Source organism: Canis aureus, chromosome 14, assembly GCF_053574225.1.
Source record: "Canis aureus isolate CA01 chromosome 14, VMU_Caureus_v.1.0, whole genome shotgun sequence".
Classification (NCBI taxonomy): domain Eukaryota; kingdom Metazoa; phylum Chordata; class Mammalia; order Carnivora; family Canidae; genus Canis; species Canis aureus.
The window spans coordinates 61,984,577-62,012,398 of NC_135624.1; the positions used below are offsets into that span (position 1 = coordinate 61,984,577).

The 27,822-nt window shown below is 34.7% G+C and overlaps 1 protein-coding gene across 1 annotated transcript in view; it reads right to left on the minus strand.

The window, feature by feature from the left end:
- Positions 1-26,191, minus strand: part of LOC144282982 (transmembrane protease serine 11G-like) — a 48,585-nt gene extending 22,394 nt beyond the window's left edge. Inside the window, exons 1-5 of the mRNA XM_077846634.1 lie at positions 26,083-26,191; positions 6,465-6,586; positions 5,008-5,126; positions 1,875-1,942; positions 1,097-1,257 (exon numbers count right to left, since the gene is read on the minus strand). Of these exons, the coding sequence (XP_077702760.1) occupies positions 1,097-1,257; positions 1,875-1,942; positions 5,008-5,126; positions 6,465-6,586; positions 26,083-26,093 (481 nt within the window). The 5' untranslated portion in view covers positions 26,094-26,191. The remainder of the gene's footprint in view (positions 1-1,096; positions 1,258-1,874; positions 1,943-5,007; positions 5,127-6,464; positions 6,587-26,082) is intronic.
- Between the last annotated feature and the right edge of the window lie 1,631 nt (positions 26,192-27,822).

Below are 27,822 nucleotides of genomic sequence, written 5' to 3' on the forward strand. Positions count from 1 at the left end.
AGCTCAAGATTAAATTAATTTAAAAAAAATCAGAGTTTCACACATACTTACTACATCCTTCAACAAAACGTTTTCTTTAGAAAGTCTTGTCTCTGCTATCTAAAGCACAGTGCATTGGATTCAGAGTCTACTCTGTTCTATCTGCACGATTAACAGAACTGAATGTTGGGCATTACTCACAGAAACTTCAAGTTCTTCAAGCTATTTTTTTTCCTTTTGACTTTCACCAAACCTATAATGCAATTTTCTCTTCTGTTAGCATATTATAATATATCTGCTCTAGCCCTCTGGAACAGTTTTGAGGGAAAATGCACCAAGGGAAACCTTATTGGTAACTGTAATTATTTGTCAGCCTTACAGTCTCTTTTCATAGTTTACACATATTCTTGTACAATACAGTACCTTCAAAGTTAATATATACAAGGCTAGCAATAGCCTTGAAATTATGAGTTTTGTTTAATCTCACACCCCAAACATTTATCACCTAGTTCCTTATGCCTGTGTTGCAAATGACATGGTACCTTTATGCCAGAGACAGGTATCATGAAGGTATGGCATTTTTCTTCTTCTGTCTCCTCTATGCCCTGGGCCAATCCTATTCTGCATGCTGTAGGAAGGCTTATGATTGTGTCAGAAAAAAAATTACAAGTCTCCTTTCACAGGAGACCAAATCATGTTTGTGCCCCACATATCATGATTTCTGTGTCCATACTACCCTTACATTCCGGATTCTTACTGAAGAGAGTATTGCAACAGAAAGAACCAGGCACTATAGTTACTATATCAGTAGCTGAGTGTAGTTTTCTTTTTTTTTCTTATACATGCTTAATTGATTCAAACAACTCCACCAAGAGTTCTTTTTAAAAAAGAAATATTATTATATTTGGGTTATCCTACAATTTTTGTTTCATAATTATTTCCATACTAATCAAAGGAATATGCTCTTTGCTGTTGTGTGGGGATTTGTTTACTATCAAGTAGATGAGAAATTCAAAAATGAAAAGTAATTTCATTTTATGGTGAAATGAAGCTTTCTCTATAGATAAGATCATTAAAATGATAAACTCTAAAAAGGAAGGAAAATGGGATTTCTTGCCTCTAAGATAAGGTAATGAAGTATCTATCTTCAAGAAGCTTTCATTTAATTTCAACTTCTGATGCAAAATTTTGTCAGCTTGCCTTTTTATCGTGTCTGCATTGTTAGAAGCAAACTGAAACTTAAGCAATACATCTGTTTTCAAACCATCATGACTTGACCTGAAAAAGAAAAACACCAAAATAAGTGAGATCATAACCATAGTTATGATTATTTTATATCTTAGTATTTAAATACTAGCTATATCTTCAAGAAAATACAACATATTTTATATATTTTATTGTCATGGATTTCTCTCCTTCCTGTATCATATAGACGTTAATACCCAAATTATTCCCTGCTTATAAAACTTGATTATAATCAGAGAAAGCTGAGTATCTAACAGTTCTATAATTTCTTTTCCAGAAAAAAATGCATCAAAAGTGCTTGTTAAATTAATCAACTCTATTCTTGATTTTTTAAAAATTTATAATATCTATTGTTAAAAAATAAAGTAAGTAAAACGGAGAAGACTGTTCAAAGATTGTAAGATTCTTTAACTGAAATGCAAAAGTCTTTAAGAGGACAACCAGTAGAAAATATTGTATCACTACCAAGCTAAGAAATTCTCTCTATATAGGTACCCTGTACAGGAGGAATAACAATTAAATGAAATAATATTAAAATATTTTTGCTCTTGGTAAATCTAACATTTTTGAATACTATCCATAAATCAAACAATGAAAAATAAGTAATATAAAGTTTCCTTTCATCATAAAAATTAATTAATTGTGATTACCTAAAGTCAACAACATGAGACTTGATGTAATGATGATTTAAACTGGATCTTCGAAATATCTTATCTATCTGAGAAAAGAAAAAAACCAACAGTGTAGAACTTTTTGAGATTTGAAATCACACATTTCAACATCTCACATAAATGCCTGTATAAAACCTGCAGTAATAACATTTATTTCTAAATTTGTTTGCAGCTATCCTCAGAAAGCTCATTTGGACATAGTCCTGTTGTCATAAAGGTGATCTCTATACTCAGATGCTGATATTTGAACAACTTGTCACATGAACAAGGATCGCTGATATACATCAAGAGTTGAATTAAGCTAGATATTTCAGTAGCCAATATAAAATATACTTGGAGATGGAGGTGCTGAGACTGAATTTCTTTGAAAATTGGTTGTGTATGAAATTATCAGCCATTATCATTCAAGCTTAGTTATCATCATCATGGGTATGATTGAAGGATCAGTTTTGTAGGCTTTAGTGAAATGTTTTAGGTCATGTTTTGATCCTGTGGTAAGTGAAGGAGAGAATATATATTTGTCAGGTATTTTCTTAAAAAGAATATACTTATCAAGAAAAATACATGAAATGATTACTTAGAATAAGACAAAACTATGTGCCATTTGTATGCCATTTTAGACTTCCTCAATGGGATACTTTTTCTGTAGTATAAAATCCTAGAAGAAATTATTTCTTATTAAAACCACAGCTTAATACAGAATCTGTGGTTTTACAAACCTGTTTATTACCATTGACTCATCAAGGTGGCTTCTTGAAAAACAGACTGACCATATGTCAAACCTTAAGTAAACCTGAGTCTCAATAATTAGTTTCAAAAATCAGGAGAGCTGCCAAATTTGAAACTGGTTGTGTGTTGAATATATACTTTTCACTCAACTAACTTGATTTGTCATTTTTTTCCTGGTAAAATGCCATGTAAATATCATATTGGATAGGTTGGTGAGCATGTTTATTAAGAAGTCAATAGGTTTTAAAAAATGAATGACCACTTGATTTCCTTCTAGCTGATTATGAAAGGAAATTTGTTTTTAAGGAAATAGTTTTATATACACATGTACATTTTTTGACAAAACAAATACATGTTCATTGTAAAAAGTTATAAAAAGCAACCAATACAGCAAAGTATAATGAAAAGTAACAAAATCATTTCTAAATTGCTGTATAGAGAACCTGCTATTTGCATTGTTGGTTATGTACTTCCATATTTTCTACATTCATTTATATATATATATATATATTATATATGACCTTTATAGATCTTATATATAATTGTAAGTTTTCTGTCTGCCTCCTTCCATTTTCTTTCCGATTTCACCACTTTTTTGTTATTTCTCTAAAATCATAGCTTTGTAAACTATGTATTACCCATGGCAATTTAGCATATAAACATTTGAGATTATTGAACTCCACACAAAGTTTCTAAAATCCATTTTAGGCATGTTTTTAATAACTTATTCCAGGACAATATTTCCTAGAACTGTAACTTACAGTCTAAATCAGGGTCAGCAAATTATAGCCTATAGGGTAAATCTAGACAGCCACTGTTTTTGCCTGGACCATCATCTAAGAATGGTCTTCACATTTTTTTAATAGTTGAAAAAATAAGAATAATAATAATGTTTTGTGATATCTTAAAACTTAACAAAATTCTACTTTCAGTGTCCATAAAGAAATTTTATTGAACCGTAGCCATACTCATTTGTTGATGTATTGCTTATGGCTGCTTTTGCACTACAAATGACGGATTTGAATAGTTGCAGAAACCAAATAGCTTGCAAAGCTGAAAATACTATCTGGCATCTCACAGAAAAAAAAAAAACAAAACGCTAACTTGTGGTCTAAATTACTGTACTTCCCTTATTTATGTTGTCTCCATTTATACTCTACAGGAGAGGGCCAATTCTAGTAAGTTGGCCTTTTGTTTATGGTTATCTTCTTGAAGTGTATTTTTATGGTCCTACCATGTGGCAGACAGACATTGTTACAGGCACCAGGAATATAAGAATAAATAGGCGTAGCCCTTCACAAATTCAGAGGGGCACTGACATACAAAATAATAATGATGTAACAAGGTGGTAAGCGCTTTAGCATAGGTGTATGAAAGTTCTGTGAGAACACAGAAAACGGATGCTTATATTTATTTGGATATAAATTTTATACTTTTATTCACAACATACCATTTCTCAGAATAACTGAGAAGTAGGTAAAGTTTTGTAGTTGAAGCTTTGAAGGGTCAAGTAACTTTTCCAAAGCTCATAAACTATCAAGAAGTAAAATTTGAATATGTATCTAGATGTCCTTACTTCAAAGTTTAGACTGTTATTCAACATACTGCTTTATACAACATAATACCCTGCCCTGATCGTTTTTTCCTTAATCAAAATTTCCTTTGGATGTATTTTTTAAAAGACATGCTAACCCTACTCACTTGCATCCTTTAACTCATTTCATTAGCTTCTGCTTTTGGTTGGGAAATGGATTAAGAGATATTTGTGAACCTGGCAAGAATGATCTGTCATCTTTGGTCAGTGCTAGGCTTGGTAGAAGCTATGTGCACAACTGAAGCCTTTAATGGAAGAGCTAGTCTGTATGGTTCTGTGGTATATTTTCAGGAATAAATGTTTAGTGTAAGTTGCCTAATGGGAAATGTATCAGGGTCATATACATATTAGGTCACATACATGGTAATGTTGTGCCTGAATGATGGAGTTATGTTTTCAGATAACTCTAATGATTTTATTTTTTATATTTGAGCTATTCACTTTTTCTGTCGGTCTTCTATTATTTGGTCTTTGGTGCAATTATTCTTTGTCCAATGTATTTCTCCAATTATCCTGAGATAATGTTGGTTAGAGTTGCCAGGATTAGTAGACAAAAATATGGTTCAGTTTTAACTTCAGACAAACAATGAATAATTTTTCATATAAACATGTTTAAAACACTGAATGAAATATATTTTGGGGAGGATCTGTAATTAAAAGTTAACTGAGCATTCTGTATTTTATCTGGCATCACCAGCATAGGTACAATTTGATATGTTCTCAACTCATCTCTTTATTTTAACCTTCTTCACCATGGTATTGTCAGAGTTGGAATGATGACAGACTTACCTCATCACTGACTTTTTGTTTCATGTCTCGTCTCATTTTTGAGTGTTCAACTGAAAAGTCAGGATTATATTCAATACTGGGGATCGGGAACGAGGTTTGGTAATAGTAAAATTTCTGATCTGGAAGGGACAACAAACACGGATAGTTTCTCTTTAATTCAGTTGAGTTGTATAAATATCAAAGTAGAAGAAATAACATGCAAAAAAGTCCTATAAGGATGAACTCTTGGGAATTAAACATACAATAGCTGTGGCCAATACCTCTCTCTAACCTTTTTTTTTTTTTAAGTAAAATGTGTATATAACATTATATTAATTTCAGGTGTGCAACATAATAATTGTATATACTCCATATATGTGTGACATATGTATATGTATATGAATATATGTCACATATATATACATATATATCACATCCTCTTTATTCATCCATAGATGGACACTTAGGTTGTTTTTATATTTTGGCTGTAGTAAATAGTGCTGCAGTGAACTTTGGGGGTGCATTTATCTTTTTGAATTAGTGTTTTCATTTTCTTCAGACACCCAGAAGTAGATTAGCTGACTTATATGGTAGATCTATTCTTAATTTTTTTAGGAACTTCCATACTGTTTTCCATAGTGGCTGTACCAATTTATATGCTCACTAACACTGTACAAGTTTTCCCTTTTTTTTCACATCCTTGCCAATACTTGTTTTTTTTTTTTTCTTTTCAATACTAGCCACACTAACAGATATGGGGTGATATCTCATTGTGGTTTTGATTTGCATTTCCCTGATGATGAGTGATGGTGAGCATCTTTTCATGTGCCTATTGGCCATCTGTATGTTTTCTTCGGAGAAAGGCTTATTCAGGTCTTCAGCCTATTCTTAAATTTGATTGTTTGGCTTTTTGCTATTGAGTTATTTGACTTCTTTATATATTGTGGATATTAATCCATTATCATATGTATGATTTGCAACTATTTCTAATCCATTTTTAAGATCACATATTCTCATAGTCATGTGGTTGTCAATTGTTTTATGATAAAATTATTACTTATTAGTGATAATTCATAAATTTAAGCTGTTAATTAGATCATGATAGAATGCAATATATTCTCATAAATTAACCTTGAAGTCAGAATTGCTACTAAAATGTTTTTACTTTCAGTACATTAAACATTATTAAGCCATATAATAACATAAGATGTATTGCATTATTTAAGAGATAATATTATGTGAACCAGTTCAAATTTTAAATGCTGAAAGTTATTTTTATACAAAAAGGATACTCATTTCCCAAATGTAGAGAAGTTTATGTAAATTAGTACTGCATTATGCAAAATTTGCATACATTTAAGCAAAATATTATTGCAATGAAAATTACACTCCAAAATATTAGAGAATATTATTAGGTTTTGAAATAAATTGAGTAGATCTTCAAATTTTCAAAAGAATACAATGAGAAAGATTCTTACCAAATGCCAAAAAATAAACAAGGAGACCGATGATTATTGCTAGAACCAACACAACAGCTATGACAATAAGGGCTGTCATCCATGGTCTCAGTGAACTTGTCCTTCTACCCAGTATTGTAGGCCTTTTGAGAGAGAGAGTTGTATATTAAAGTCAAACAAAACTTAAATACTAAAAACTTAGTTTTGCATAGTTTTGATATAGAAAGGTTGGTTTGGTTTTTTTCCCTATAATTCATGTTTAGCCCATATTGCATTTGGTAACATCTGAATATATTGTTCTATAAAAAAAATATAAAAATCCTATCAATGAAAAATATCACTGATTGGTATTTGACTTTATATTTTTAAAAAGTCAGAATTATACTATAGTTGACTACTGCTTCATAGACTTCCTGGTTCATTATGCTAGTATTCTGAAATATTTTTTTCTTTGTAAATGAACTAACAATATATATTTGGTTCATGTGCTTCAAATCTAAAAAACCTCAAAGAATGAGGGCATCTGGGTCACTCCTCACATTCTAGCATGAACTAACAGAGGCTCAGAATGATTAGTAAAACCTCCAAGTTGGACACAGTCACTGATAAGGTATTAGCAATGTAATGGCACAGATGGTAGCTATACTTGTGTTGAACATAGCATAATGCATAAACTTGTCAAATTACTAAGTTGTACAAGTGAAAATAATATAACATTGTGTGTCAACTATACTCAAATAATAATAAAGATAAAACCTCAAAATTGAATTTTGGGAGATTTGGAACTAGATTTTGGGCTTTCGGGACTTTTTTCAGAACTCTACACTTAATCCTATAATCCCCATGTTATAAAACAAGTAATCTGTAATGCATATGAAGAGCATCTAAAATAAGACAGTTTGAAGAAAACAGAACTGTAAAGAAGAAATAGTAAGTAAACCAAAAAGATTATTGATATAATGAACAAGCAAATAAATAGTGACCCTCAGAGCTTTGGACCCAGGAACTTTGTGATATGAGAACCACTGATGTATTTTATGTATATCTATTTCATAGGGTTATAGGATTTCAAACCTGTGATTTTTAATAGATGGTATTAGATGCAATAAGGCTATATTTACTTGAGTAAATAAGGAATCAATTAAAGGAAAAATGCCAAAGCAATAACAGTACCAAAGTATGTAAGTATGGCAAAAAGCATGAAAGACTAAATCTGAACAATTACAGAGTTGAGGTAGGCTAGAATGAGGCTGACTGGCATAGGTTGTCTAGGAAGATATCATCAGGAGAAATGGGCAAGAATATGGCTCTGAAAGTTAAAAGTAGCAGTTCTTGATCTGTTAAAGTTCTACATGGAAAAGCAGAAGAAAGAATCACCTTCTCTGGATTGGTAGCTGGTTGTGGTAAAGTAGAAAGTAGATCCCCACTAAATAATTGAAGATATCAACTGAGGGTGGGACTTTTGGCATCAATAATCTGGAAAAAGTAGGGATACTTCTTTATTCCTATATCTGGGCAAAGCAGCTACAGGCAGTTTCCTCACCCCAGAACCATCAACCTGAGCTCTGATAACTACCTCAATCAGTTAGTACTAATTCTGAGTCCTGCTGTGTTTCTGGAAGGATCCAAAGTGCTTACCACTCTTTGGTTCATAGTAAGACATGAGTCTTAAAATCTGCAAACATCTAAAGTATCGTTAGAAGAGCTGGGGTCCTGCTGGGGTAAGGAAATTGCTGACGAAAATATTCACCATCTTTATTAACGGAAGATCATGGATAATCATGAACTCATTCGGTTAACATTTACCAAGTTTCTTCTGAGTTTCTTTCTGCTTGGGATTCAAAGATGAATAAGACATAGTCTCCTATCTTTAAGAACGTGTAATCTAGTGGCTAAGTAACTAGTAAAATTCAAGTGATAAATGTCATGACAGAATTATCCAATAAGCTATGAGAAATGAGTGGTACAAATGGTTTTACCTTAAAGAACTTATCCTTTGAATCGGCTTTTGGAGGCAGAGAAGGAGGAATCAGCAAGAATGATGGGTATGACAGGCAGAGGAACAGCATAAACAAAGGTAAAATAACATAAAACAAGGACAAGGATTTCTCAAGGACATACATGAGAAAGTAGAATTTATGCATGAGAATAGAGGTAAACTTAATTAATGCATGTGCTCATTAGTTAACTCAGTAAACATGTATGGAATATAATGGAATATAATGCAGAATCTTCAATAGCTCTTCCTCTCAAGGAACTTATAGTCTTATAGGGAAGGAACAACACAGTGCATACAAATTGCTACTAAAGTTGCGGAGTAATTCTAAAAGAATTTCAGAAAAGGACTAATGATTTCTCTTTGGAGGAAATAATAATTGGAAAATAATGATAGTTTTTTAAAGCTTGAAAATAGGGGGCCCACCTTCTCATTGTCTTCTCCTCTGAGTCAGATATGGAAAAACATTCATAGAAAGGAAGTTTATGTCACAACAGAATTCTCATTATCAAGAGGGTGTGGTTTCCTGTTGAACTTCTAACACCAGGAACATCACTGTGACTGAATTATAGTCTTATGTATGCGTTGAAATTGAAAAACTGATTGAGTACATTTTCTTAATTATAGAGACATGCTCTAAAATATTTAATCCTAGATGTTTTTTTAAAAAATAAAATAAGTTTTCTCCCTGATTTCTTTTCAGTACTAATCTAATTTTAACTTACACACTGATGAATTTCAATGGCTGATATCAGTGGTTATTCCAGATTGGTAGAGCCTGCACCTCATAGGTACTTGGTAAATATTTGTCTACTAAATAAAATAGTGTGTCGTAAAAGAGGAGGCAACCCTAAACTATTTCTAACACAAAACTCTTTTCAGCCGAGAGTTTTGCTAGAGATGAATTTCTTCAGTTATGGCAGGAGGGAAAACGAGCTTAAGCACTCGTTTTCCCTCCTGCCCAAGACACAATTACAAATTTTTAAAAAGATTTTTATTTTTATTATTTATTCATGAGAGACGCAGAGAGAGCGAGAGAGAGGCAGAGACACAGGCAGAGGGAGAAGCAGGCTCCATGCAGGGAGCCCGACGTGGGACTCGATCCCAGGTCTCCAGGATCAGGCCCTGGGCTGAGGGTGGCACTAAACCACTGAGCCACCCGGGCTGCCCCACAATTACAAATCTTACACAAAAATCTCTAAAGGACAATTCTCTCCTTCTCTTTCCTTTCTGGCTTCTCCCTCATCCTAATCCTTCTAATTCCAAGAATTTAATTTTGGTCAGACTTATTCCATCCAGATGACAAAACAGATTCACTGTAGTATAGGAGAATCCAGCCTCAGAGAAGCCTTTGACACTCAAACAAACAAAAACTATAAGTGACCTCACCATTGACGTATTTGTGCCAAAGCAAAGCTGAGCAGTGTCTAGGAAACTTTTCACAAAGAGTCAAAGCATTTTTGATCTTTCCTCTACCTTTGGTTACATTCAGAGTGGCTCATTATCCAGACCTTCATGGGGAGGTATTTCCTGAACTAAAGCTCAGCAGAAAGGAATGAGTTCTTCTTGCTCTTATCAGTGTTAGCCAATGTCACAATTTTTTACCAAGGTATAGATTCAAGTCCTTCCCTTTAGACAGCTCTACTGGCATCTATTATTTTTCCTGGAACTTTTTAAATGCTTTATATGACCAAAATATTTTTCCTCAGGGATTAAAAGATGAGAGATAAAGGGATTTCTTTCTGCCAGAGCCATGGCCACATGATTTGAAGGGTTCATTGTCTCTGAAAGAGGTTGTTCATAGTAGTTAAGAGTGTGGGTTCTAAAGAAGACATACACAGGCCAACAAGCACATGTTGAAAATGCTCCGCATCACTTGCCATCAGGGAAATACAAATCAAAACCACAATGAGATACCACCTCACACCAGTGAGAATGGTGAAAATTAACAAGGCAGGAACCAACCAATGTTGGAGAGGCTGTGGAGAAAGGGGAACCCTCCTGCACTGTTGGTGGGATTGTGAACTGGTGCAGCCACTCTGGAAAACTGTGTGGAGGTTCCTCAGAGTTAAAAATAGATCTGCCCCCTGACCCAGCAATTGCACTGCTGGGGATTTACCCCAAAGATACAGATGCAGTGAAACGCCGGGACACCTGCACCCCGATGTTCATAGCAGCAATGTCCACAGTAGCCAAACTGTGGAAGGAGCCTCGGTGACCACTGAAAGATGAATGGATAAAGAAGATGTGGTCTATGTACACAATGGAATATTCCTCAGCCATTAGAAATGACAAATACCCACCATTTGCTTTGACATGGAGGGACCTGGAGGGTATTATGCCGAGTGAAATAAGTCAATTGGAGAAGGACAATCATTATATGGTCTCATTCATTCGGGGAATATAAAAAATAGTAAAAGGGATTATAGAGGAAAGGAGAGAAAATGAGTAGAAAATATCAGAGAAGGAGACAGAACATGAGAGACACCTAACTCTGGGAAACGAACAAGGGGTGGTGGAAAGGGAGGTGGGCAGGGGGATGGGATGACTGGGTGATAGACACTGAGGGGGGGCACTTGACAGGATGAGCACTGGGTGTTATGCTATATGTTGGCAAATCTAACTCCAATAAAAAAAATATACAAAAAAAAGAAAAGAAAAAGAGTGTGGGTTCTGTAGCCAGCCTACTTGGTTTCTTATTCTGGTTCCCCTTATGTGGGACCCTGGACAGTCATTCCACCTCTTTGGTAAAGATTCCCTTTACCAAATCTTTACCAAATGGGGGTAATAATACCCATCTTGTAGGATTATTGTAAAGACTAAATGAGTTAATATACATAAGAACACTTAGAATAGTATTTTTTTTTAGAATAGTAATTAAAACATGGTGAAGACTTAGGAGTTTTGGTTATTTTATTATTTTTATTATCAAAACCTGCAGAGAAAGGATACCAAGGAGTTTGTACATAGATGAGGTGGAATGAGCTGATGAAAGTGTGTGCTGGATGGTAGATGTGTTGCTTACAAAGGAAAGAAATAAATACTGGTGCCAGGACCTTGGGCAATAACACAGGCCAGAAACTATGCACAGACTGGGAAGTCCCTTAAGACTTAAGAACCTAGCAAAGCCCTGAAAATTTCCATGGAGAATTCTGGCAGATAAGAAAATCTAAGTTTGGGATAAGGGGGGCTACCAGAGCCTTCAGGAGAAATCTCAGGTTTCAGAAGTAGGCATTATCAGATAATCACATTTTGGAACATCCGTAGGGAAAGAACTACAATAATGAGTATGAGAAAGTTTAAGACAAGACAAGAAGGGTGAATCATCTGGCTGGATTTTTAATCCATTGCCCAAGGAAGGTAGAATAACTCTGGAAGAAAGCTGTTGTTATGCAAATATCACAAGGTGGTGGTGTTATTATTCATAATAACAGTGGCTTAGCAGTGATGATGATAATGATTTAATTGTACCACCAGATATGATAAGACTTACATAAAATCTGTGATGTGAGTAGAAATACTAACTAAAAGTTGTGCAAAAGATTAAATAAGGAGATTTGTGCTTGCTTTTATGTTTCTTGTTCTGACAAGCTGTGTGTCTTGTTTCCGTAACTCCACATTATGCAAATAAGAAAGACGTAATGTTTCATAAATGAAAAGTTGACTGATGTCATAATTAAAATAACTGGTATTTTGGCTGATAAAAGTTCAAAAGGGGATAATAAGGTCAGAGAGTGCTGCTCTTCAAATCTCTGCTCATTAACACAAATTTACATGGTGAGGTCCATGGGAAACTATTCCTTGAAGGAAATTTTAGATGTATTGAAGTAATCAAAACCTGATAAGGACCAAAAAGAATGCGTAGCCCATTGACAAGGGCCATTGAAGAGAAGGTGATTGGCCAGAGCAGTACTGCACCCACTTTGGCCAATACTGCTTCAGTTTTATTGGTACATTTTCCCTTGTCTTACTAATATTTTTAATTAAGCTTCATTTATCCTTAGTCATCTCTTTTCCTACTGCTATTTAGCAACAACTTTTGACCTCCACAAGAAAGCAGGACTTGTTTTGAACATTGAAGCATGCACAGATATATTAGCTACAAATTTTTTCTAATGAACAAGTTCTACTGTCACTGTATCTGACCAGTGAGAAATATAGGATTTCACTCATATGTGGAGTTTAAAGAAACAAAACAGATGAAATAGGGAAAGGAAAGGAAAAATAAAATAAGATAAAGACAGAAAGGGAGGCAAACCATAAGAGATTCTTAAATATAGAGAAAAAACTGAGGGTTGCTGGAGGAGAGTTACTGGGGGATGGGCTAAATGGATGATAGCCATTAAGGAGGGCACGTGTTAGGATGCACTCAGGTGTTATATGTATGTAGTAGATCACTAAATTCTGTTCCTGAAACCAATACTATACTATGTTAATTAACTGGAATTTAAATAAAAACAAATAAATAAAGTAAAATTTAAAATGTGAAAGAAAATGAAGTAAAGCCTTTCTTGAGTCATAGGAACTATTGAAAGAAAGATGTGAAACTGCTGGAGAAGTCACATGAGTGTCAAAAGGAAAGGGTAATGGTAGGAAGGTAATTTTGACAGGTTCAGTGAACAATAACTTATAACTGTCAGGAGTTTTTACATTTAATCAAAACATACTTTGAGCTTCCAGAGTCTTTTGGAGTCCTCCTTCCTTCCTTCCTTCCTTCCTCCCTTCCTTCCTTCCTTCCTTCCTTCCTTCCTTCCTTCCTTCCTTCCTTCCTTTATTGCTTTAGCACTTTTATTGAGATATAATCCATATGCCATAGAGTTCACTAATTTAAAGTGTTCAATTCAACAGTTTTTAGTATATTCCCAAAGATGTGCAACTATCACTATAATCGTTTTTCAAACCTTTTATCACCTCAAACAGAAACTCTGTACCCATTAATAGCCCCTTTCTATTTTTTCCTAACTCCTTGACTCTAGGCAACCACTAATGTACTTTCTGCCTCTACAGATTTATTTATTCTGGACATTTCACATAAACTGAATCATATAACAGATGATATTTTGTATTTGTCTTCTTTCATTTAGCATAATATTTTCAAAATGTATTGACGTGATAGCATTTATCACCTCCATACTGTTTTACATAGGGAGAGGTAAGACTTCATTTGTTTTTATATTTGTCTTATCCATTTTATGGATATGCTATATTTTATTTTGTACATTCATCAGCTGACGGACATTTGGATTGTTCCTACTTTTTGGGTATTATGAATAATGCTGCTCTGAGCATTCATGTTCAAATTTTTGTATGGAAATGTGTTTTCATTTCTTTTTCATGTAGAGCTAAGAGTGGAATTCCTGGGTCATATAATAATTCCATGCTTAACATCTAGAGGAGCTGCTAAACTTTTCCAAAATGTCTGCACCATTTTACATTCCTATCAACAATGTAAAAATGTTATAATTCTTCCACATTTTCACCAATCTTTTCTTTTTTCTCTTTGCCTTTCTTCAGTGGCTTTTGATTCTCTTCCTTCTACTTGTTTCTTTGCTTTGTTCTTATTGTATCGCCCTCTTTCTACCTTAATTTGTTTGTTTCTTATTGTACTCTTCTTTACTTCCCTTTACTTTTTAAAATCACATTTTTAAAAAGGAAATATATGTGTTAATAAGATGATCTATAATTTTCTAGATTACCCACTCTCTAAACTTCGACATCACAGGCCATCTCCCTCTGCACAACTGCTTCACAAAGTCAATCTACCTCTGAATTGTCTTTTCCATTTGGGCCCTTCTTTGCATGTCCTTAACACCATCCTACTTCAGGCATTCAGTGTATTTCATCTGGACAACCACAGTGGCTATTAATAGATCTCTTTATTGCCAGATAATTTCCCCTCAAATACATTCTACAGCATTGCTTCCAGAATTATTTTCCAATTATACAGTTCTAATAGTGTGATTCTTTCATTCAAAAACCCTCAGATATTTCTCATTATGCAGACCATAAGTCTTGAGTTAGTATTCATTCATGCATCCAATCATTTATTGAGGAAATATTTATAGAGTTCCCATTATGTGCTAAGAACTGATTCTGCTGCTGGAAAAACTGTGGCAAACAAGACTGGCAAGTTCCCTTCTTTAATGAAGCTCACAGGCTAGTGGAAGGAGAAATAAAAATAAAACAAGCCAAAGAATAAGTTTCAACTCATGAAAACAAAACAATAGATAGAGAGAGTGACTAGAGGCTGGGGAGAGAGGCTGCTTAATTGAGTAGCAGAGAATTATCCCTGAAGAGACACCATTTCAGCTGAGAGGTGAATTGTGAAGATGAATTGAGAAATTAATTGTGAAGCTTCTCAAAGAACTGGGAAAGAGCAACCAGATGGCAGCAAGTTCCTAGAGATGGAACAGGGTGAGCTTGGCTGAGTTCTTGGGAGAAATCACGCCAGGGTTCCAGATCACAGTGGGTCCAAGAAAGAGTAGAAAAGATTCAGCCAGAGCGACAAGCAAGGATCAAATCACAGGGCCCCTGAAGATGACGATGGCAAAGTGTTGATGACTGGACAACTTTAAATATAGGAAGATCATGACATAATTTAGAATTTTGAAAGAAGGGTCTTTCATTTATGTCTAACTTACTTTTGGGTTCTTCCTTCCCATCACATGTGCCAATCTCTTCCTTTTATTTGCCCATTTCTGTTTTGTTTGCAGCATCCCTGCTGCCTTAAGTATCCTTTCTTCCTCTGTGTTCCTACCCTTCCTTCTCTTGTTGCAGCAGCTGGTATTTCCATTTCTGGAAACCTTCCAATGTGCTTCTCGAATGTCTTCTCCCTCTTTTAAGGGTCAGTTCCTTTCACTGTAATCCCACTCCAGGTAGAAACAACCTTGAAGTTTCTTCTACCTATTTGCCATTTTGTTGTATGGGCCATGTTCTATTTCATATTTTGGCTATCTGTGCCACTCTGTCCTCCTCACTACTTCAGCTTCCCAGTCTTGCACTATGCTCTATATCTTATAGTTACCCATAGCTTCAATATCTCCATAATATAAATTTTAATCATCCAACTCTGCAACTACCCCCACTCTTCTTTCCAGCTCACTGCGTTAATACCCTGACTTCAACCCCCCTGGGACTCATAATCCACTCATCCTATTATCTTTACACTGTCTCCCATCACCATCATGTTGGCATTGCTCTCTTAGTTGGGATAAATCCCATGGTCCCTAAGTATACTCATTCCTTGCATACACCCTCAGTCCTGTAATCTTCTCTCTCTATGTCATAATCATGTAGCAAAACTCCAACCCTGGTTAAATACAACTTTATACCTACTTTGTGTTTATACAAATATGGCTGGGGAAAAAAAGCTTAATTTTGCTTATGAGTCTCATTTTAAATTGTAGGAGCACTACCTCAAATTGGCTTCAGTAACTTCCTAGCCATCATGCCTTCTTATTCTCTCTTTCTCCTACTGTGAGAGATAGATGATTATTTCATACCTTCTCTACTCAAGTCTGCAATACCTCCTCTTTCATCTTCACCCTCAACTGATGGCTTTAAAAGCATTTCACTGAGAAAATAGAGATAATCAGAAGATAGAAGTCACTGACCCATCTGCCATCACCATTGTGCTTTTTTAAAAAAAAATCTCTTATTTCTCTGCCCGTGTTCTCTGCCTTTCTTCTTGTTACAACAGTAATGTAAAACAAAGTGTTTGGCCCAAAATGGGCAACAAATTCTAGTTTGTTCATTGAACTGACATTGCTTTGCTTTCTGCAGAGACAATGAAATTTGAGTGAAGGGCATATGGGATAACGAGTGAAAAGATCGGGTCTAGTCTCATCCTCCTATAATTTGTCAGAATCACTTTGAAAAGAGGAAGTCAAGAATTAAGACATTATCTAGATAATTAGGAGAAAAATCTTTCACTTTCTCTTCAGGACCCAGATGGTTTTCTCAATAGCCCACTCACATGTCTTATCTGGTCTGTATGTGATCTGTCACATATTAAGAAAGTTCTCTGGATAACTTGGGTTGCATCAGACACTATTATGAGTTAGGCTCTTAAGAAGATATTTGAAGACAACACAGTGTTACACTATTTTGTGCATTTTTACATGATATTCCACCTCTTCTAGCCAATCCTGCAAGTATCACATAGTCTTCAACAGAAAATTAGCAATATTTTTCTCAAATTATTACTATTATTTTTTTAAAGGTTTTTTGGTCACAGCAGCCTCACGAGCTCTCTGAAGAGAGCATGTGAGGGTTAGAAAGAGCCTTAGTTGTTTTCAGACAAAATGCCTTTGCACTCACTAATCATGTGAACTCACCTCATTTATTACAGCCTGAGCTTATTAACCTCTAAAATGCAGATGACTCCTATGGAGGTATGAGAATGAAGAGATAGCAAGTGTTCGCTTGAGGTTAGCAATTGCTATCAGGCTTGAATGAAGCAGACTGGCTGACCCTGCTGAACAAAATGGGATGGTTTGAAAAGTATAAAGAAGAAAAAGAAAGAGAAAGAGAAAAAAGAAAAGTGTAAACACTCTGCTCTGACCAACGCAGTCTAGCCACTGCATAGAAGTTGCATTCATTTGGGAGTTCCTGTCTTTATGATAACCAAGTGTACAGATAGTTCTCGTGGCCCCAGTTTCCTATTACTCATCATCACATTGCAGTGGCAAAATACATGCCAGAGAGTGACTATATTACTTCAGTTCAATATAAATGGCATTCATATATATCTGATAAGCTGTCTTAATTGTTGGGAGCTCTTTCTGTCTGTGTTTGATAAAACTTACATAGTGTAATCAGAGCCTCATGGGTCCCTAAGAGTCTTAGGGCCCCTATGAAGATAAGGAGTGATCCTTTACTCAAAAATGCCCCACCTTATTTCAAACAGGTTTGAAAGAACAAAGGGTGCAGTGGAAGGGTAGAAGGGTGAGGCACAGGTCAATTGTAACAATAATAATAATGATGATAATAGCTTTCATTTATACAGCACTTTAGAGTTTTTAAAGAGCTTTAGCATACTCCGTAACACTTGATCCACCCCACACACACTATGTAAGGTTCTTGTGGTAAATATGATTTGCCCATTTTTCACTTGAGGTTATAAGGATTTACTCAAGAAGATAAAAGTGCTAATGATTTGAGCCCACCTAAGTTCCTTGCCTTCTACTTATGAACATTTTCCTCTGTGGAGCACAGGTCCTAATCCAAAATTACTACAGCAATGACCAATAGGGCATGTTAGTAAAACAAAGCTTGGGAACAGGGAAGTAAATTTTGCTGAGTGGAATTTTACTAAAAAACAATTTTATTTTCAGTCCAAGTGTGAGAATCTGGAAGAACTCCAAAACTCGGAGAAGTAGTACATGGCAATTAAGTGTTTTGAGTATTTTGTGGAGTAACCATGGCAACCAAAGACTTATAGTCAAACCATTCAGCAGACCATCTAGGAGAGGCATTCCTGAATCATGTGTCTCAAGATAGTGATGTCACTGGCTATCTGGGCTATCACCTTTAGAGCACCCCCAAAAGAAAGAGAGGACAGAAAATTATTATTATTGTTGGAGAGACTTAAAATCCTTTGGGGAAGAGACAATTCATTTATAAGTAGGACACAATAAACCATTCTATTAGGTCTGTTTTCAGAAACTTGAGTAGGAATCCAAGTCAGAAAAATATAATAAACCCCTAGAAAATCGCCTGGTCATTTGTTATACAGTTGCATTTGGCACTAGAGTCATTATCAAATCCTACTAGTACATTCTCTCTCTCTCTCTCTCTCTCTCTCTCTCTTTTTTTTTATTCGAGAGAGAAAGAGAGAGAGAGAGGCAGAGACACAGGCAGAGGGAGAAGCAGGCTCCATGTAAGGAGCCTGAGTGGGACTCGATCCCGGGTCTCCAGGATCTGGCCCTGGGCTGAAGGTGGCGCTAAACTGCTGAGCTGAGCCACCCGGGCTGCCCATATTCTCAATGGCACCTTCACTGGATTCCATTAACAGTGATAACCATTTACATTTGTAATCTTTTATAGTTTTCATGGTGTTTATCTCAAATATCAGTACAGTGGTAAAAACAGATCTTGCATATGGTCTAATGATACATAGCTATTAACTAGAGGAATCTTTATTCAGGTGTTCGGATGATCTCCAACCCGATGCTTCTTCCATGCTATTTGCTCTAATCTGGTATTTATTTTGGAATGGGAGTATTTCAGTAATCTGGATTTTAATGTATTAGTTCTTCACAAAATAGAGAATATTTAGAGAGAACAGATTATTTTGCCAAAAAGTTGGCATTTGAGCTTGAATTACAAGAATTACAGAGGATTCCGTTTGATAAACTTGAAATGATTGACAAGTTCAGGTAGTTACTATCAAAGCAATATTTAGTTGTTGTAATTATAAAAAGGAACAACAATGAAACTTAAAAGTCAAAACTTTCCCTGGCTTGCTTATCATTTATTTCTCTGAGTGCTGAAGTGTATAAGTACCCTCCATAATAATCCCATAAAATGAGAGTTTGTTTTAAAAAGTAGGGCTTCTAATTTGCATTTTCTTGAGGATGTCAACTTGGGCAAAAACAGAACAAAACACCTATTACATTAACGAAGGAAGCATTCTTCATTGTTAAAGATACCAGTCTAGAATTGCCCTCTCTCACTTCCCTGTTTACATAATATGTACTCATCTTTAAGACCTTATTCAGCTGCTCTATTTGAAGTGCTTAAATTTTGTCCTGTTTACAATTAATTCTTTTTCTGAGTTGTTTTCCAAATTTCAATTGCAATCATTATCATTTTTTGCTGTAAGCACTAATATAGGTCAATTTTGTAATTCAATTTTCTTAAATTTTTAAAACGAAATATTGTAGCCCATCTCTAAGCAGTAATATCCACCTAATACTGAGTTTGATATAGTAGCTGTATTTTCTCTCTCATACACTAAAATAAATACTACCTAAAGTCATTTCATATATCACCAGCACGAGTACTAGTCTATTAGGTAATGCTGCTGAAGTACATTGATTATATCTGTACTTAACATTTATTGAATCTTAAATTGCATTACATTTGTTACTATTTATTGTTTTCTCAATCTTCCTTTTACCAGGAATCGGGTTTTCTTTAACCTCCTACCATGTACCCAGTTACAATTTTAGTCTTTGGTAGGAGTTGAGTATACTCGTTGTTATTGTTGAAATAAAATAAAATTGAGTTCATCTTATTATTACTTAGATTCTTGGTCTGCATAAGATATATTCTCAGTATTTACTCACTATTCCCCCTATGCATGAGTCTGAAATTCTGTGTCTGGTTCATTTACTAAAACTGAGGATTAAGACTGCATTTTAACTCAGTATTATGTCAAAAGCTAGGAAATTTGGAAGGTACTTTTTCTGAGATGGCTAGGAAACTTAGAAGCAGCATATGACTGTGCTGTGAATTCATGCAATAAGATCAATTGTGGATAGATTGGGCAATATTTACTTTCAGACTACAAACTGCTCTTTCATAAGTCTAAATAATAAATAATTATTGCAAACTACTTATTTCTTTAAAATATTTCTACATTTAAAATATTGTATATGCAAAAAACTATTCAAAAAACTAAAAACAAACAAACAAACAAAACAACATTGTATTTCACTTAAATGCCGCACCAGGAGGAGAACTCTTCTTTTAAAAATTTCCTTGTCTATATAAATTTTGCCTTTTTCACTATTTTAAGTTGTTTGATAATAACATTTGATAAAAATTGATAACTTTGCTTATAAACTTCTTGGAGCTAAGAAAATTAAAGTTTATAAACTTCTTGGAGCTAAGAAAATTAGATCCGTTCCACATGATCTTGACTGATTTTCATTTTTTACTTTTGTGTTTTTGGATGAGATATTCACAAAATGACCTGCAGAACTAGACATCATCAAAGAAAACACAATAATTTGACAACTTTTTCTTAAAAGGAGATGGAAAGGCTTATGAGAGATCAAATCTGTTTATCAATTTTCTGTAAGCAAAATGAAAGTGGGATGGCAAATAAAGTTTATATGTTACAAATATGAAAAGGAGCAGGTAGGTTAACTTATAATGAATAAATTACATTCAGTATGCATTCCTTTTAATGTAGCAGTTTTACTTTACCATTTAAAAATAATTTCCATGTTTATATTAATGCCAGGTACTTCTAGTAACTGAGATTATAGCAGTGAGCAAGCCAGGTACTGTGTCAAATCTATTATTGTATTTTTAGCACCTGGAATATGGCAGGTGCTCAAGATTTTTCTCTATCGAAATAATAGGGAAAAAGGTAGGCTCAGAGAGGAATCCTAAAGAAGACTAACGTTTAAGATATGGGCAAGGAATAAAGAAGTCCGAAAACCACAGAGGAAAATAAGAAGGAAAGTAAAGGGTGATATAATAATGAAAGATAGAGGATATTCTAGGAAGGAGTGATCCATAGTGTTATATACTGTTGAGAAATCAAATATGATAAAAATTTAGATTAAGTAGTAGTGAATCATTGGTGACCTAGGACAGGAGAAGGAACAGAGTAGTGATATTATAAACCAAATGTCAGTGGATCTGAGGAAAAATTGGGACTGAAAAGACAGAACAACAGATATAAACCTTTTTTTTTTTTTTTTTTTTTTTTACCAAGAGTTTGACTCTGGATGGAAAGAGAGAGATCAGTCATCAAGGCATATGGGGTGGATGGAGAAATTTTTTCCTTGTGAATGGGACAATTTTGAGTATACTTAAAATGGTGTTAACCAGTCACAGAGATCTTGTGGTTGGGGGGATATTTGAAGGGTCCTGGATTCTAAACTATGAGGTTCTCACATACGAAATTGCCATTTGTAGAGGTCAAAAGTGGTCATGAATTGACATTTTCCTATGGTTAAGCCTAGTAGATCCGGGAACTTGGACACACTATAGGCATCCTCTTAGAGTATGAATGGATATAGGCAGGTTTGTTGGTTTGCTGTCAGGAAGTTGAAGGAGTTTCCATCTAATTAATGAATCACATTAGTAGAAACATGAGAGGACAGGTGGTGAGAATTGAAAATTTGAAGAAGCTGAAGGAGTGGAAATAGTCATTGTGGCAAATGGGAGTACAGACTAAGGGGATGTAATAGGAATGCTGATTAGAGCTCAGTCCTCAGATGAACTGGCATCTCTTGGAAATTTGAGAATTTTCTGTAGCATTCCTCAGTGGTCTGAGCAGGGATGTGTCATTTTTCAGATAGTCATAGACTCTCTAGAATTTATCGAGGTATGAACGATGAAAGAAACACAGGACAGGGATCCCTGGGTGGCGCAGCGGTTTGGCGCCTGCCTTTGGCCCAGGGCGTGATCCTGGAGACCCGGGATCGAATCCCACATCAGGCTCCCGGTGCATGGAGCCTGCTTCTCCCTCTGCCTGTGTCTCTGCCTCTCTCTCTCTCTCTCTCTGTGACTATCATAATAAATAAATAAAATAAAATAAAATAAAATAAAATAAAATAAAATAAAATAAAATAAAATAAAAGAAACACAGGACAGTTGAATTTAATGGAGTTTGGCATCATTAAAAAATTTGTTGAGGATCTCCTGGACGGCTCTGTTGGTTAAGCATCAGCTTTTGGCTCAGGTCATAATCCCAAGGTCCTGGAATTGAGCCCTGTGTCAGGCTCCCTGCTCAGCAGGGACTCTGCTTCTTCTTCTCCCTTTTCCCCTCTCCCCTGCTCATGCTCTCTCAAGTGCCCTTTTATCTCTCTCAAGTAAATAAATAAAATGTTTTTAAAAATTTGTTGAAATCATGAACATAAAGGCCATTAAAAAACAAAAAAGAACATGTGTGTGTGGGTGTATGTATGTTTTGGGGGTGGCAACTAATGGGTATAAAGAATTCATGGTAGACCATGTGACTCTTATTCTCAGGATTATAAATTTGGGCCCCACGTTGGGTATGGAGATTATTTTAAAAATAAAATCTTAAAAAAAAGAATTTACAGATTAGAAGAGCTAATGAATAAAAAAATACTCTTACACATTAGAAGTAACTAAAGCTTTAAGAAGGAAGGTTAGGATAGAGATAGTTGTCCAAAGTTATGATTCAGAAAGAGTAATTCCAAGTCATGACAAAGTCTAGGGTGTGGACATGAGAGTAATATTTGAAGAGAATATTATAGAGATTAGGAGATCAAGGAAATAAATGACTAGAGTGTTGCATATCAAGCACATGGGCACTGATGTTACCTAGAGTAGATGTGATACTTGAAGTAGAGAAAGATGGGAAAGCAAGTACCAGTCTTCAATAAAGTGGGGGGCATAATCATAATCATAATCATAATCAGATCCATAAGAACTGCCATGAGGAAAGAAAGAGGACAGAGAGTAAATTGTGTGAACCTCAGAGGAACAAGGAAGTTTGCAAGGGCATTTACAGGGATGTGGAGAGTAATGGTCCCCGGTGGCATTAGAGAGTGAGGAGGATAAAGACTAAATCTTCAGTAATAAACCCTTAGTTGAGATGATTGTAAAAAATAAAGTATCGTATGGAAAGAAATATATTTCAGTTTTCTAAGGGTATAAGAGAATATGCAAAGAAAAGAATTTAGGATGTAGAGCAGTTTGCTAATCAAGGAACGCCATTCCAGAAATTGTGAAAGTGCAAAAGATAACTTATCCTAAGGAAACAATTTTGAATGTGTGCCAAAATCAGCCAGAAGGATGTTCATTATAATAGTGTTGTTTACAATATATCTGTCCATTTTACCAAGATTGAAAAATAAAAAAATAGAAGTTTAACAATAATCTAGCACGCCATTTTCCTATAAAAATGTTTAACCATAGAAAAACAGATGTTTGTATCTTATTAAGTCTTATTTTTAAAAAATATATCAAAAAGAAAATACAAATGTATATCCATGTATATTGTGTGTGTGTTCCAATGAAACTTCAATTGCTTTTTTAAACTTGGAATTATGCTACTTCAGAGATATTAATTATTCCTTCTCAGATTAGGGGCCATCTGTTGTCTCATTATTTTTCTTTTTTTCTTTTTTTGTATCGTGTCCTTGTCTTACACTGATAGTGCTGAATTCCTAGAGCCCCAGGCACTATTACAGAAAATAGGGACATATGCCATTTAAATGACAACTTTAGTTTCCAAATTAAAAATCACCGGACATAGTCTTTTTATGCTTATTGTATGAAACACAGACTTGATTTAATGTGGGAAAGAACTTAAAATCCATCAATGGTTATGAGTATATGAAAAGAGACTCTTGGTGGTTGCCAGAAGCAGTAAGGAAGATGGGGAGAAATGAGTGAAGGTGTCAAAAGGTACATACTTCCAGTTATAAAGTAATTAATTCATGGATATATAAATTACAGGAAGGCAACTATATTGTATGTTTGGAAGGTGCTAAGAGAGTGATCTTAAAAGCTCTTATCACAAGAAAAAAGTTATAACTGTGTGGCGGTGGATGTTAACTAGACTTATTGTGGTGGTCTTGTCATAATATAGACAAATATCAAATCATATTGTGCACCTGAAACTAATGCAATGCTATATATCAATTATATCTCAATTAAAAAAGACTAACATCTCTGTGAGGCAAAGAGAAATGTAAAATTATTCAAAGCCTCATTGTAGGAATATGATAATCCAAGGAATCTATTTCATAGTTACTCGGTTTTAGGAAAGAAAACAATGACTAAAAATTATAAATGTATTAACACCTATTTATATCACTACATCTAAATACAGAATGGCTTACTAGATGGGTAAACAAAATATTTCTGTGTAAAAAAGAATCTCTGAACATGATATGAAATCCAATTACATTCCTAGCATGGATGCTGATGTGGGGCTCAATCTCAAGACCCTGAGATCATGACCTGAGCCAAAATCAATAGTTGTACACTTAACTGACTGAGTGAGCCACTCAGGCACCCCAGTACATAGTAATTTTTGAGGAAATATAGGATTATTAAAGAAATTGAAGAGCAAAAAGAGGGGAAAATAGGATTAATGGAATTACCTTTATTGTATGGAATCACCACTTTTTTCCCTACAGAATGGGGATACTTTTAAGTAAAAATAAAAATAATATTAATAATGATCATCATCTTACTTCTGTTACATTCCATTTAAAAAGTAATCCTAATATGTTTCAATTTTAGAAATAATATCAATTAAATGTGAAAAGTTGTTTTTGTTCCTTTATTTTGTTCCTTTGCCTTTTAACAAGATAAACCTATTAGCTTGTGGATCTATGGTGAGGAGCCAGAAAGGGGAACATTTTGAATGATTGTAGAGAATTAAATCTGTTGGGGGATTGTGATTCAGAAATCCACACATGCTTAATTGAGTTTTATAAATAACATCCAATTATTACCAACAAAGGATATAGTGGAACTCTAAACAACATTAGAAAAGACTTTTGTAATTCCCTCATTATCTTGAGTTATTTGTACTAATTGACTCATATTTTTACAGAAAGAATTAATGTTCAAAATATTAAAAAATACAGAATGGATTAGATGGGAGTGGGAACAAAAAATATCTAAGATTTATTTTCTATAGACTTCATTCTAAGTCTATTAAAATACAAAAATTTTAGGATTATTTATTTGCCCTTACTTTCTTTTGATATTCTTACATATAAGTTGTTCTTATATTGTTCTTTAAGGTTTTTTTTAAAAAAAATTATTTAGTTATTTGACAGAGAGAGTGCACATGTGCACAAGCAGTGGAAGCAGGAGAGGGAGAAGCAGGAAGCCCCATGCAGGGATCATGACCCGAGCTGAAGACAATTAACTGACTGAGCTACCCAGGTATCCCTCAAGTTTTTATTTTATTTTATTTTATTTTATTTTATTTTATTTTTTAAAAGATTTTACTTTTTTATTCATGAGAGATGCACAGAGAGAGGCAGAGACAGAGAGAGAAGCAGGCTTCCATGGAGAGCCTGTTGTGGGACTTGATCCTAGGACCCCGGGATCAAGACCTGAGCCAAAGGCAGACACTCAACCACTGAGCAACCCAGTTGCCCTAAAGTTTTATTTTTAAAAAGCAAAGGACTTCTCAAAGGACGTTAAGATTCTTATTCATTTTTTGGAGTTTTAATGTTTATCAATTTCAGAATCAGGGTAAAATACAATACTCCCTATACAGTTTGTATATTTCCACTCTCTTCAATGTGTCAATTAAATGTAAAATTTAGAGAGATCACAAATGGCATTATATATCCTAGAGTCTGGATTACCACATCCTTCCACTCCTACAAACTTCCATAATGTTACTTCAGGCTCTGTTTTTCCTTTCTTTTCCTCTCTGTGATTATCTCATTTTCACGTTAAAAATTCCAATTAAAATCCAACTTTTTAAATTCTTCAAATCCTAAGTATGAAATTGTTAGCATGGATACCTGAAATAAAAAGATTACTATGACTAGTAATAATCATACTAGTCAATCATTATTACTAGTAGTAATAATGACTACATTATTTTCTTTAACAGCTTATTAAGTTAAATTTAATTTTTAAAAATCTGTTAAATTCCCAATTCAGGATAATTTTCAGAATTAAGGACCACAACCTAAAACAACTTTTTCAAACAGGAAATCAAGTTAAACTTACTGATACATCATACACTGCTGGGAACGCAAACTCCTCCACTTCAGTGTTGCTTGTGCTTTCTTGTCAAATGAATGGCATCCTGGGCATTCCTTCAGATTTGTAAGCTGACTTAAAAAATGCTTAAGGATTTAGAATAAACTAGTTTAACAAGTTGGGATGGGTAAATTTTAACCAATCGTAGAGTTTGGAGCAGAGAATCACTTGATAAGTCTTTGTTGCAGGAACTAAGAATTTCCTGGTTCTGGCTAATGAAAATAAATGAGAAACAATATTGCGTTCAAAACCTAAGCAACACCCTTGAAAACTTGGATTTGTCTTTCAAGAGATGTCACTCTTTGTTCTGAGTCACAAGTCTGGTCTTCAGGCTCTGTGGTTCATCTTGAAAGGCAAGCATGAAATACACTCAGAGGTTTCTATAAAACATTTGTTAGTCTTTGACTTCTTTTTCTTAGTGCAATAGTATCTGTACTACTATGTGTGGCCTAGTAGTTCATTTTGTGTACTCGAAAAGGGGTTCCAGCTTTAAGGTAGGAAAATGAAAATGTATTTGAGCCAATTGCCATTTTTAAGGGCTTCACCAGCTAATTATCTTCTCTCCATAGGCTCTCCTTTGTAGCTACAGAGGCATCTAACCTTCTTTGACTTTGGGTTTTCTTTTCTATCTATACAGTCCTTTTCTCCCCATTTGTCTTTGCCTACACATCTAAAATTTCCTTTCCCTTCTTTCTAGCATCGTTCTCAATTCAAAATCCGCCTGGCTGTAAGATTCAAGTAATTTAACCAGAATCTGTCTAAATAGAGTCCATAGACTTTGAAAACCTACACTCTAAGATGACTCCTCCAGGAGGATATCCTCGGTTTGCCTGGCTTTCACACCATCTGAATAACCCTTAACCCATGCTTTCCCTTCAGGCCGGCATCTAGTTTTAGTTTTGTTAATTCTCAGGTCTATAAATCCACTTCTCTCTAATGTTAGAGAGTGAAAGATTTGAGGCCAGAAATTTTGATGTTTTCTAATACACCTACCAGAACCTCTGCAAACACTTTGACATTGGGTACTTACTTTCTTTTAGTCAATTTGACAATCTATATTCTGGTATTTCCATCCCTCTTTTGTTTTGAAAGTTTTGCCAAAACAGGAACATATGATAATTACAATCAATAAATGAACATATGGACAAAATGTTCAAATTAGCTAATAAAGTTTTATATCTTTGTCAATTTTTCTATTAATGTGTAACAAAATGCTATAAACTAAGCCACTTAAAACAACAACCCCTTATTATCTATTTTTATTCTGCACATCAGAAATCCAGGCAAGCTCAACTTTGTTCTCTGCTTACTGTCTCAAGGGCTGAAAGCAAGGTGTGAGCTTAGCTGGGTTCCTTTGTAGAGGCTATGGTGAGAAATCATGTCCCAGCTCATTCAGTTCATTGGCAGAATTAAGTTCCTTGCAGAAAGACTAAGTTCCTTATTTCTTTGCTGCCTGTCAGCTGGGGCTGCCCTGCTTCTAGAGGCTACCTGCAATCCTTGATGCATGGTACTTTCCATCTTCAAGCTAGCACTAGTGCATCTTCTCACATTTACGATCTCTGACATTTCTCCTACCAGGAAGAGAAAATGCTCTACTTCTGAAGGATTAGATTAGACTTACCTGGTAAATCTCTTTTTAAATTAATTCAGGGTTAACTGGTTAGTAACCTTAATCATATCTATCAAATTCCTTTTGCCATGTAACAT